At 47.4% G+C, this 13,459-nt stretch overlaps 1 protein-coding gene across 2 annotated transcripts in view; it reads left to right on the top strand.

Moving 5' to 3' along the window:
- The first annotated feature begins 945 nt into the window (after positions 1-945).
- The window catches only part of TMTC1 (transmembrane O-mannosyltransferase targeting cadherins 1), a 147,723-nt gene continuing 135,209 nt past the window's right edge, over positions 946-13,459 (top strand). The window contains exon 1 of one of the 2 annotated variants that reach the window (XM_075116359.1): positions 946-1,332. In XM_075116359.1, coding sequence (XP_074972460.1) covers positions 1,235-1,332 — 98 coding nt within the window. In that variant the 5' untranslated portion in view covers positions 946-1,234. Of the gene's footprint in view, positions 1,333-1,745; positions 2,202-13,459 lie in introns of those variants that run through there. The other variant, XM_075116349.1, reaches the window with a different exon arrangement.

The following is a 13,459-nucleotide window of genomic DNA, read 5'->3' as shown; positions in this document are numbered from 1 at the left end:
CTCAGCTGCCCATTTCAGAACAACAGGGGATTGCAGATTTTGTCTGGTAATTTAGGGTTTCAAATGTTACCTGGAGTCTACTGTAAGGCAGTTTCAACTTTTAAGTCTTACACATGTTGTTTTTGCTTTCACCAACATTACAGTCCATCCCCTCATTCCTCCTCTCAGTAATTGTCACCATTTTAATTTACGTGAACAAAAAGTCCCAGTTCCACCTTTTAGGCAGGTCTGCAATAATTTCCAGAGCTGCTGGACACTTGCGGACTTTGGTACTTCAGTGCCTCTAGATACAAGGCTGTTTCGCTTTCTGTGCCCAGGCACAGATGTTGCAGCCTACCTTTACGTGCCCAAGCTTCAAAACTTTGGTGGAAATGAATACCAATGCACCACCACGACCGGTCTCCCATGCTGGGGAAAGCTCCGAGGAGCTGACTGCCAAAATTTCATCAGCCACTTAAAAGGAAAGTTTGAGTGATGGCCTTGCTTCTGGTGGAGTTTCCTTCTGTCCCGGATGTAAACATGCTGTCCTAGTTGGAGTTAATGGTTATTTTTAGCTATGACAAAAGTGCATCTGAAAAGCCTGTGCTGTTGCACTTGGAAAATACCAGATCACTCAAAGTGCCAAATATGCTGGGGAAAAAGCATTCCTGGAGAGGGCTCGCCCTGAGCAGCCTGTATGAACTCTTACGGCTTCCGCTCCCCTCGTTTTCCCACACACAGGCACACACACACACGCACACACAGAGCAGCTTGCAGCTGCACAGGCTGGTGCTGAACCGTGCTCAGCATATCTTTTTCGAGGAGCAAATTCAGAGTATGTCCAGTATCTTCATTCAGCTAATTGAATCTAAGCTGCTTTGCTAAGCGGTGTTATTTCTTTGGTTATAAGCAGAAGGTTTTATTTAAACAGCAAAAAGCATTAAGAGAGTATTTTGTTTTTCTGTTTTCCAAAAAAGACATGGCCACATACCTTTCACACGTGGCTGAGTAGGTGATCTGAACATGAACTTTCTGTAAGTGAAACTTACCAGGAGTTGTCACTAACACAAGAAAGGTCGTGTATGGTAGGGGATGGACATGCTGCAGTCATCAGAATAATGTTTTGGAGAAGGCAGCTCTCCAGTGATTTCGGAAAAGGGACAGGTGATGGACCAGAGTAGAGAGAACCAAGTTCCATGGCACCAAAACGCCTTCCCCACCAGCAGGGCACGGTGGGGTCTGTTTGGCACAGGTGATGCTGCAGCCTGGATGGCATGAACCAGCGCTGATGCTGTGGACCAGCATCGATACTGTGGGTGCCGTGGAGCCGGCTGGGACGTTCCCACTGCCCAGGTGAGTGTGACCCACGGGGAGGCTGATGCTGGCGCGACCGGCCGTGGCGGGGGATGCCCGCGGCGGGGACGGCAGAGGCGCTGGCAGCGGGCAGCCTCGCACCTGTCTCCCACGAGTGACGGGGGCGACCCGCCGCCCCACGGCTCTGCACCCAGTCCCGCAGCACGGCCGCGCGTGGGTGCTGCCGTGCCGTGCCGAGGGGGGGTGTCTCCCCCCGCGGCGTGCGGGGGCCACCCCGGGCAGAGCCCACCGCGCCGACGGGCTGAGGTGGCGGCGGGGGTGACAGCGCGGCAAGGAGCATGCGTGAGGGGGGTGGGGGGGAGGAGGAGGAGGAGGAGGAGGAGGAAGAGGAGGAGGAGGAGGAGGGATGGCGCGGGGAGGCGGCCGCTGTTTATTTGCAGCCGGGCAGGCAGCGCCTCGGCAGAGCGCGAGTGGCCGGCGGCGGTGCCGCTGCCCGCCCCGCACCATGCGGGCGCCGCTGCCTGCCCGCGCCGCGGCGGCGGAGCCGGGGGAGCCGGAGCCGGGGCAGCCAGCGCGGCGCCCCGCACCCGCGCCATGGTGACGGGCTCGGCGCCGGGCTCCCGCAGCCGGGACCGAGCCGCGCCGCCCCCCAGCCCGTCCCCGTCGGCGGGCGGGCGGCGCGGCGGGGCGGCGGCGGCGGCGGTGCTGGCGGTGCTGTGCGCCCTCTGCTACGGCAACTCCCTGCGGGGCGAGTTCGTGCACGACGACGTCTGGGCCATCGTGAACAACCCCGACGTGCGGGCGGCCGCCCCCGTGGCCGCCGCCTTCGCCAACGACTTCTGGGGCAAGCGGATGGCCGAGAACACTAGCCACAAGTCCTACCGGCCCCTCTGCGTCCTCACCTTCAAGTAAGTGCCCGCCGCCGGCGCCGCACCGGGGCTACCCCTCCGCCGCCCGGCCCCTCTCCCGGAGCTGAGGGAGAGGCGTGACGCCCCCGGGCGGGGTTCAGGGGGAGCTCCCCCCCCCCCCCCCCCCCCCCCCCGCCCCCGGCACCGTCGCCTCCCGTCCCGCGTCCTCGGCTTCGTGATTCAGCATTTCTGCCCGGAGCTGTGTGGGACGGGGTGTGCCCCAAGGGCGGGCGGGGGGCTCGGCCGCCCGCTGCCGCCGGGGCGGTCCCGCCGCCCGGCCCGGCCCGGCCCAGTGGAAGCTCCCCGGGGAAGAGGAGCGATGAGGAGCCGCTCCGGGGGAGCCCGCCGCTCTCCCGGCCAGTGCCCCGCTTCCCTCCCGGTCTGGGAACAGGTGGCGCCTCTTCCCCAGGCTGCCGGGGGAAGGGGATAAAGGGAAGGGATAAAGTAAACGGATAAAAGGGAAAACTGAGCGTTTCGGAATGCTCAGAGAAGGGTGTTCAAATCTTATTCTGCCCGAGTTGCTTCTCTTGCTCATCCCTCCGCTTTATCTCCGGTACTTTTCTCTCCAATGGAATGATCATGCCAGAAACTTCCCCGGTGCTGTTTTGAAGCAGACCCATAGTCATCCCTACCTTTCATTTCAACGCTAAGCGACGGGGTCTGCCTCACGGATAGCGCGGCGTTCCTTGCAGCCAGCCTGGCAGCTGCAAGCCTCTCATGTCAGCCGCGGAGTTCCCCGCCAGCCTCGCCTGCTTCAGATGTTCCCTGTGTACCCGGCAGAGTTGTTGAGGAGGAGTTTCGGTTTTACAGGAATAAAGAGAAGTTGGGTAGCGGCGAAGTAACTGACAGTTATCACTGCTAATCCTAGAAGGAAGACCCAGATGCCTGCCTCTCTCTCTCTCTCTCTCTCTCTCTCTCTCTCTCTCTCTCTCTCTCTCTCTCTCTCTCTCCCTCTCCCTCCCTCTCGCTCCGAGGACAATAATTTGTAGCAGATCAGCTTACTTACGATCCACACAGTCTGTCATCCTTTCCATTAGCTTGTTCTCTTTTTAGTCTGATGAAACATAAATGACAGTGAATGTTTACCACATTTTAGCATTTAAAAATGATTCGGGCGTTTGCAGGAAGCTGCTGAAGAGCTAGTGTAGCTGGGTGATGTTTAGCACTAGGGTCCTGTTTGTAAGCGATCGGTAGATGCTCGTTACAAACCTACGGCAGGCATGAGGAGCTAACTGTATAGACAGTGCTAAATATGCCAGGAGGAGGTGTTACTGGAACCTGGTTGACTCTGCTAATTGACTAGCTATTCGTTAAAATACCCGATTTATAAATAACATTTCATCAACTCTCTGAAAATAATGTGTTTTTTGTGAGGCGAGAGCAGTTTCAGGGAACGTGGCATCCCTTCGGCACTGCCACAGAGCACTTGCTGCCCTTTGGTGGTAAGGGTGGCCTCGGAGCCGAGAGCAATCGGTGTCGGCTGTCCGGGGAAGTAGGGCGGGGTGGACACCTTGCGGGGAGTGTTCCCGATGAGGCAAACCTGTGAACAGCACAGGTGCTGGTAAACTGGAGTGTTTAGGACGGGTTTTGTACCTTCCTGTCCAAGGGGCCCTTGTCAGGTTTCTGTAGAGAGTGAAGGAGATGTAGGCAGCCAAGGGCAGAGCCAGCTTTGTGTATGTGGAGTGCTTTCTCCATCGGGTGTCCGGCCAAACTGGTGCATCTGATTAATCCATTCCTCCAGCAGTATATCTGGGGGTAATTTGAGAGGTGGGTGAACCTGCCTGTATCACCACTGACAACATTGCATGTGGTATTGGTGCTAGACTTGGCCTCTTAGATCAGGTTGCGGGACTGAGGTTACGTTATGCTAATTAGCAAAAGAATCTTAAACTTTAATAATGGAATGGAAACTAAATACTTTAGTTCTCGTTTATACATCTTGACTCTGAACTGGTTTTACCTTTGCTATTTAAAGGGGGGGGGTGATGTAAAAAAAAGATGAAAAGATGAAGTGCCGTCCCCATCTAGTCTTTTTTGGAAATTAGTGAGTCTAATTTTGTGAGCAAGATTTCATCCTCTAGTGTTTATAATAACCATACAGCTAAGACATAGGGTTAAAGGCAGAGTCATTTGTTCACCACTTGGCATTGCATTTGGAATAGGGAAGGAATCGTTTATCTTCCCTGACTGCTGAGGAAGATTATTTCCACCGTGTCCCAAATAACCTTCCAACCCTCCAGTTTCCACATTCTTCCCATTTCATTTCTACCAGCCAGGTGTCAGAGGAAGACGTTAAGATCTAAGTGAAGGGGATCCTCCAAACCCAGCGCTTCTGAAGAGGCTGCAGGGAGCTCTTGCCAAATGACACTGAGCCGGTGGTTGAGCCCATGCTCTGCCTGCCTGAGCCATCCACCCCTGCCTAGCCCAGCAGGAGGTTGCTGGTTGCTCTCTATCCTCCTGTAGAAGGAAAAGATTTATCCTGATGCTTGTAAAATGCTCAACAGAAATGGACTTTTAACAGAATGGAAATGAATGTTAAGACTTTTGTTAGAATTTAGTGCATCCACTTGGAAAAAACTGTGATGTCTGCTTTGCAGGATCTTGCTGAGGAAGGGAAGTGGGAACCAAGTAATTCTGGTCTTTTAAATTTTTTTTTTATTTGGTTGTTTTATTTTATTTCTTTTTTGTTGTTGTTGTGCTAGTTTGGTCAAATCGAAGGCATTTTAATAGTAGTATGATTCTTTATACCTGCCTGGTGGCTGTTCTTCTGCTGCGTTAAGCTTTCATCTGGAAAGGCTTGTTTTCAGTCTTGCCATGCTAAGATTAAAAATCTGGGAGATCTCCAAACTGCATGCACAGAACAGATGTGAAGGGTGGGCTGAAATTTATATCTACAGATCTATCGATCTACAGAAACTTCTGTCCTTTGTGGCTGCGAAAGTAAGAAGAAGGACTCATGATGCTCTGTGGAGTTTTCGTTAGGCTGAACATATCCTATATATATGTTATGTATTCTTAAAATTATCTCAATTAAAAAAAATTATCACCTGTCTGTCAGAAAAGTCTTAGGCAGACATTGCTGAAATTTTGTAACAGTAGTTCAGTGTCCCTCCCATATTGGAAATATGAAAAGGCAGTCTTCATGCCAGTAGGTGAATGCTCTGGAGCCAAACAGTGAAAAGAGCTCAAGTATTTGACATTCACTCTGGATCTGTCAGTATGAATGATCAGAGGAAAATAAGAGTGGCCCGTGTTACTGGAACTGTTAAGCAAAACTTAAAATATTCCCATTGGTTTGTGTGGGTTAACATCAGAAGGGGAAAAAAGCCAGCACACAAACTGTTGAATTAAATGATGTTTGCTTTGCGTCTTTGAACTTCTCTCACCTTTTCTCCTGACTTCAGTAAAGTAAAGAAGTGTTAAAACTAGTTGGTTCAGAAACATTCCTATTGTACGTGGGTAACTGTTAGGTGACAGGTCTAGCACAACTCCTCATCTGCACTGGAGCTGAGACGATAGGCAACGGTTTCGCATAGTCCTTAGGGAAAAACTTACTTCATGTTCTCTTCTCCAGTGCTGCCACTCAGATGTTTACCTGCAGCTGTTTTCCAAGAAGTGATTCGATATACTTCTTTCTAAAGAAGGTGACTTTTTGGATAGGGTATACTATTTCTTGGTGTCTTCCACCTTTCATGTTAACATTTTATATGGAAAAGAGGAGAAAAAAAACCAGAAAGAACTGCCAGTAAGATGAAAGGTGGAAAAGAGGGAAAAAAAGAAAAAGAACTGCCAGTTCTATAATTCACACAGGATTTTATATTTAAACTGTGTGCTTTCTGTCTTACACCTTGTCTCCACTAACAGAAGTTCAGTGAATCATTTATTGCCTCAGTAGCGCTGAAGTTATTCCTTTGTTCCAGTGGTTTTGCAAAAATGTGTCTCAGCTGTTGAAGCAGAAGGTGCAATCCTCAATGCTGTCTACCTCCCTCTTTCTCTCCCTGTCTGCCAAATCCCTGTTTAGATAGATTTTTCAAGTCCAGAAGCAAACAGGTGATGGACATTTGATGTAGTGAGCAGACTTGGCCTGAAGGTGTGCAGTGGTAGGAGATTGTGAGAACGAAGCCTTTTGGAAAAACCCTAATGCCAAGTTTTAAAGACTCTTAATCAGAGATCAGCTTCCTGGTTTTGCAGGTGGCCAAGAAGTGAAGGCCCTGGCTGCTCAGCCTCTTTGGCAGCGGGATGGAGGGCACTGCCAAGGCAGGTGCTGGTGAGGGAAGTGCCTCAAGTAACAGCTCACCAGGGACAAAAGACTGGGTGAAGAGGAAAAGGTAGTGGCAGGTCTAGGCCGTGTGGCCATGGCAGAGGCTTGGGAGGATGACGCTGGCTGGACAAGCACAGGAGATACCTGGCCTTCCTTGAAGGAGGTAGAAGTGACTGTTCGCTGGGAATGTGCTTGCCTCCATGGAAGGGTGTAAGAGTGCCCACTCCGGCTGCTGCTGGGTGGCTGTGGTGGCCCAGGAGGAGAGGGGCTGGGGGAGACAAGCTGTAAAGGGGAGCACAGCTCTCCTACCAGAAGAGACATAGACACACAGTGTATGCATAGACTCATCCTTCTATTACTCTGGCTGCAAAAAAATGGGGAACAAGATAAATTAAGAAGTCCAGGCCGTGCTCAGCTGCTGACTGCAGAACGGGTGACCCTCCAGGGCTGCCCACCAAGGCTGCTAGCGAGTGATGGCTTTGGTACGTACATGCCTAGGAAGTAAATGGGACCCTTCAGCAATGGTTCAGTATTCTGTGCGGGCACAGAGAGCCTAATGTCAGACTACTAGTGGCTTCGCATCAAAGCCTTAAGTGACTGTGAGCTTGGGTTAGATGTAAATACATAGCCAAAGAGAGAACTAATTCAATAATTCGCTGCCAACCTTCTGATCTATCTAGTTGCTTACAGCTGATCCTTCTGTTTTCTCAGCTGTGTCAGTGGCATGAGTTTCAAGGACAGGGAGCTTAAGAAAACCAAAGCAAACCGGGGAATCAAAAAAAAAAAAGTCCTTAGATTTTATTTGTTCTTGATTTAATGCTACATTTCGACATCACAGGGTAATATAGTGGAGCTATAATGTGTCAGGTTAAATACACTGTGCACAAGTATTTTCTTCACCCTGTACATCTATATTAGGGCAATATCACAATGTTTAAGATTGTGTCAGTATTTCTCCTCTACAGCTTAGTCAAATATTTCTACCCTAGCTATAGCAATCACTCTCCATACTGATACTGTGACACCTGCCATGAAACTGATGTAGTACTGGCGTAGCCACACTGGGAGACGTGGAGTTTGTGAAAAGAGGCAGTTGTTTTTACTAGACTGGTTGTGTTATAGTTGGAATATACGGACACATTCCTAGTCATATAAGCTTTCCTTCTGTCCCAGAGCAGAGTGCCTTGCTGCCATTTCTGGTCTGGGCGAGGGTGGGTGTGCCTCAAAGCTTATTTTTTGCCTAGTTCCAGGTGCACAGAAGTCAACCTGCCTATCTCCCCCTGCCATGAATGTAATTTTTGTGGCAGGTGTCTGATTTTTTTTTGGCTGTATGTTGGACAGTGTTTCTCTAGTGGGACTCACAGGATTGCTTGTACTCCCTGGAAGGAGGGCAGGACTCCTGGGGAGGGTCCGGGGAAGCTCCCTGTCCAGGGAGGGAGGGCACAGACCCTGCTGGAGGTCTGTGCTGCCTGCAGCCAAGCCCAGAGGTGAGGATCTGCCCAGGAGAAGAGGTGTGTGCAAAACACGTTGAACTTCTGCCTAGTCATGATGTTTTCTCAGTCTTTAATAAAATTTTTCTGTCTCTTGAATTAAAAGCCTTTTATTTTGAGGAGAAGAGCTCACTAAAAGGTCCAAGCAGATTTTCCTGAAGGACTTGGCTGATGTGACTCCTGTCATGCCTATATTTGCTGCTTGCTTCAATGGTGTTTTGTCTCTGTTTAACACCTCCCAATTCCTGGGGATTTTCTCTCATCTGGCATCCTATTCCCCTTGCACCAATGTCACCCTTAATTTTCTTTTGTCTTCTTTTACCTAAAAGGCTCAGCTTTGGACCAACCTTCTTCCCCACAGGAGCATCCCTGTCAATACTCTTTAGAGTCCATGAAAATAAAGTGCTCTGGCTGTTGCTGGTTAGCTAAAGGCATTTCTCTGCATTTACTTGCTGTGTTTCTGACTGCTCTCTGGGCTTTCTCATTTATTGTCTCTTAAATCTAAGAGAAGAGAAAAAGAGCTGCTCTCTTTTCACTCATTATTCTTGGGGACGGTGTGTTTTTGTGGTGGGGTTTTTTTTTTTTGGTGTATATTAAAATGGCACTTCCTCTGTGGTCTGCAGCTTGAGCTGAAAGATTACCAAACTTATTTTAAATTTGGTGGAAAAACTCTCTTACCCAGTTGGAAATATTCTCTTCGTAGGCCTAATAACTTTAGACTAAATTTCTGTCAGTGTTGTTTTATTTTCTTGAAGAGCAACCGTTCTAGCTTGGTTCTTCATCTTGTCCCATCTCTTACTCTCTCAGTGCTCAGGGGAGGACTGCTCGATGGCTGTTAGGGTTCTTTGAGATGTTTCCTTCAGTGCATTGCTCTTGCCGAAACAATACTCAAGGATAATTTTGAAGACAAACTCACTTTTCAAAATCTAGGTAAAATGACACCTGGTTTGTCAGCTTGTAAATTGTCATAATCTGGCTTTTTTTAATTTTCCAAGGCTGTTTGTGGAGACATATCTAAAGCTGTATGAATGATGCTCTCGGTATTCTTAACACAGGAGTGATCATTGAACCATGCTTTCTAGGGTTTCACTAGAAATTTCTGCCCTGACTTATTTGCTGCTTCCAAGGTGCTGTTGCTTCTCAGTCTAATTGTGATTTCTGTTTTCTTTTCCTAACTGTGCTGTAAGGCAATAACCTGCTTTGAATGCCAACACTTAACTAGTGCTGTTGGAAGTGATGACTGTTGTGCTCACAGGGAAATGCTGTAGCTTGGGAATTGATATGGTCTCTGTCTTCTCACCCATCCCCGCTATAGCAAATCAAGCAACAAAGCATTAAGCCTTATTGTCCATTTAATTCTGAGGTGTTGTACTATAAAAAGATTATCAACACAAAGTGCTGCTGCACCGCAGCGGAAACTCTGCTCTGCTTCTTTTGGCCATTGCACGAACGCTGCTGCAAAGGGGGCTTATTTTCTTTTTCCTGCTGCAGGTTTTTCATTAATCTTTGAGCTATTTCCACATCGAGCTTCAACCATTATTGAAGCTGATGCAGCTGCACCATTTTTGGAGTGCAAACGCTCATTTTCCTGGCACATAGTAGATGCATCTGTGGAGTTTATAAGGAGATTCCACCGGGCACTGAAATCAGGCATTAGTTTGCATAAAGTTAGTCATTTATATCACACAATTCCAAAAGGAAGGGAAGAACACAGGAAACTTAATCCATCCTTGTATGTTAGATTAATTTATATAAATCTGCATGTGAGCTTTCCTCTTTAAAAACTGTGGGGGTTTTATGAGGTGTGGGATGCTCTGAGACTTTCCATTAAGTGTTACTTGCTATAACAAATTACCATTATTATCCTGTGCATTTCTATTTCATAACATGTTGTGTTTTTTGTTAGTCTTTTGAAAATAATAAAACAGATTAAACTAAACAAGAGCTGCCCAGGGATAATAATGAAGTCTATAAAAAGAGAAACTTTCCAATTATGGATTACAATATTATTAAATCATAAGAGGCTTTAAAAAAAGGTTGAATGAATCTTCATGTGTACAAGTGGATAAAAAGCTCTATATTAGAGCCTGGGGGTGCTGGTGATTATGTACCGTAAATGGATAAGTATGGGATTTTTCGGTGAGCTTGTATTCTTGCAGCATAGACCCCTCTGGTTCTGGGTCTGTGAGGACGAAGTCACCGAATCCTACTCAATTTCGAGGCCCTCTGTATGCGGAATTGCTTGTCCAAGGAGGTACGCTTCTGCTTGACGGCTGATCTAGAAGAGGAGTAAGTGCCCGTGGCTTGAGGGTAGCGTGTTGCATGGTCCCTGCTCTACAAGTGCTGTTCTTTGAATGAGGCAGCTGTGCCGGGGAGAGGGAGGGAGGGCAAGTAGTTAACTGTGGGTATTGGTAGATGTTGCTTTTTCTTTTAAGAGCAAGAGTGATTTGCTTGCTTCTGGAGAGCTCTTTTATAAGCTTTACTCAGTGTACCTTCAACAGCTGATGCCTGTGAAAGTCTTTTTCTGAGAGCAGAGCTATGTAATCCCTTTTCCTGGAGCGGACGGTGGAGGAACGAAAACGCTGTTGTAGGTGGGTGTTCCAGGTACACTGTCGTTCCTGGAAAACATCCACTAGCCTTAACAAATCAAGGGGTTTCTTTGTTAGGGCATATGCCTCTTATTTTGGTGTACCTTCTGCTTGGGCAAGCAGTTTTGGCAGTGCTCTGCCTTGGGTATGACACTCTAAATCACACAGGCTGCAACACTTGGACACAGAGACTGGTGTTGGGACAAGAGTCTTGGCTTGAATACGTGTTACAGTGCAGCCTTCTCCACCCTGGTGGGCCATGTGATCAATGTTGGGATATGTGTAATGAACTTTTATTTTGGTGGTGGCTTGCGTGATGCTGATGAGCTCTGTTAGAAGACAACTGACAATGTCAAGTATCAAGAGTATCGAGAGACTGCTTCTTCCTCTCCTTTCCCCTGGGCCTTTTGAGGACCTTTGCATTTGAACTACCATTCACCATGTCTCAGAAGGCTTAGCACACTCTTTGCCTCCAAGGGCTCTTACAGCAGAGGTGTCGAAGCAATGCAGAGCTCTTCTCAGAGTGTTTTGTGGGCATCTCCCCTGAGGAAAAGCCTCCTTGTCTGAGATGGTGGTGAGCTAGTTTAGATATGGAAACATAAGGACAAACCTCCCCTCCCATAACAGAGTTACTGTGTCAGAGCTTCTGTTCATGAATGAAATTTTGGAGAAACACCACTTCTTAATTTTGAGATTCCTATCTCTGTTCTACTTTGTCTGCTGAGCTGTATACTGTGTATAACAACTGTACAACTGCATGGTAGTACTGCTGCCAGTAAACAAAGAAAAGACTGAATCTTTGTAAGGGTGTTAAAGTTTAAGAAGGGAGAAGCTATTTTTGTTGATTTACCTATGCCTTCTTGCTCCTTTGCCCAGAATTTGCTTTGTAGTTGCTCTGCAGTGGAACAAATACGGCTTTCCATAGTAGGCTGCCTTTTTTTCCCCCGTAGGTAGATGAGTGTGATGGGGAGCTTTTGTAAAGTTCTTATAGTTTGGATTAGAGCTGTTTGGAGCCCCAGATTTGCTCACCTGTTTGACATACAACAAACTGAACCACTGCTAACGTTTCAAAATCATTCTGCTGGGATTGGTTCAGGACAAAAGAATGTTTCCTTCATTGCCATGTGGCCTAATTTCTTATGACAAAGAGCTTTAGCAGCAAAAACCACTGGTGTGAATATAGCACCTGCACACATTCACATTTAGTGTTCATCGATGACCAAAGATGGTATTTAAAACATACACCGAGGCATGCCTGCAGTCAGCTGCTGCTGTTTAATGGAAGGCTTATCTGAATACCATGGTGCTGTTACATGTGTGCTTTGTTCTGCTTTTTTGTTGGTTTTTGTTTTGTTTTGTTTTTTTCTAAAGAATACACAGGGGAATAGCCAAGCTGTGAGGCTGATACTTTTATGTAAGTGTTTTCAATAACTTGCATCAGGTAACTTGCAGTTTACAAGCCTTTTTGACTTGATGTTTGCCTCAAGAACAGATATGAAGAGCACACACTGCCTTTGGGATAAGTGACCTGATGGGGGCAGGACGGTCTATCCCCTACAAGGTTCTGCCTGTCCTGCCAGCAGACCTGTTTTGCAGGATGGGAAGTGATCAGATGTGATCCATGGAGACTAATGAAAGATTTCTTTCAAGAATGTTGTCGGATGTCATGTTTTTAGTGATAGGTCCTCATATCTTGGCCAAATAAATAAATAAAAAAATGAATCTCTCACATTTTGGTGCATGGGTTCGTATCACCTGATAGACTGAGTACTTGTCCTCACTGTCCTCACCTGCTTTCATCTGCTTTCCCCAGAGATCAGGTTGCCAGAGCCTATTTTGGCATTTGGGGGGATGCAGTCGTGATGACTGTGCTCCCTCTGGCTGATTTACAGGCAGAAATTATTTATTTGTATGAAGAACGGGTCCTGCAGGTGGTCACTGCCATTGCACACGTCTGCAGGTGCCTCTGAGCAGGAGCTTTGGCTGCTTTGGGGCAGGGTGGCCCTGTGCTGCCCCTTGTTCCCTGCAGCATGCTGAAAACAGGATTTAGGCCTGGGGGTTCCCACGTATTTACAGCTGAAACTCTGGGTGTGTATTACTGATATTTGTTGTGGTTTGTCATTCTGTGCTGGTAGAAATGAGGGAAAGTGATGTATGCTGCTGCCCTAAAGTGGTTTGCAGGAGAAATGGAAAAAAAAAAAAAGAAAAAGCTCCAACTCTTCATGTATTCTCGAATCACACAGACTGATGTCTTGTCAAAATGTAGCTGCATCAACCCATACTTCAAAGAGAGAGGTCAAGTCATGCTAAAATCTCTCTTTTCCCAAACTCTCTGGGTTTCAGCTATTAACTCCACAAACATTCCAGTGAGAGCAGAGCAGGAATGCATAAGTAAGTCTCCTGGTCTGGTAAAGTTAGATTGGCCTGGAAAATGCAGCCCAGGACAGAGAGCACTCCGTTGCTTATGAGTAAGGAATGTAGAGAGTATTTATAAAAAGCATATGTTGTCTGGCCCTTGCAGACGTACCACACCTCCTCTGTCTTACAAAAAAACCCTAAGGTAGCTTGCATAGTGGCAACAACTCAGTGGCTTTGCTGTTGCATCATGTATGTCATGGGAGACCTGGAGTCTGTTAGTAACAACAGGAAGGATTATTGCCCCTTTAGCATGTTTACAGCTACATACAAAATATTTAGATTGAGTCTTGTTTTCACTGAGTGCTTTGTCTATTTTTTTAAAATGCCCTTTAACATTAGTACTTCCAAATTCCTTGTTCATACATGGAGTCTTCCCTAGATAGTGACACCGTGTGTGTGTGTGTATATATATTTGTCCAAATGTACAGATGCAGTTAATTCTAAAGAGAATCGAGCCATCTTCAACTGCATGTAAGGCAAAGCCTGCCGGCAGCTGTTAAG

The sequence above is a fragment of the Phalacrocorax aristotelis genome, chromosome 1 (assembly GCF_949628215.1).
Source record: "Phalacrocorax aristotelis chromosome 1, bGulAri2.1, whole genome shotgun sequence".
Lineage (NCBI taxonomy): Eukaryota > Metazoa > Chordata > Aves > Suliformes > Phalacrocoracidae > Phalacrocorax > Phalacrocorax aristotelis.
The sequence above is the reverse complement of the archived record's forward strand: the minus strand, read 5'-3'. Positions and strand labels throughout refer to the sequence as shown.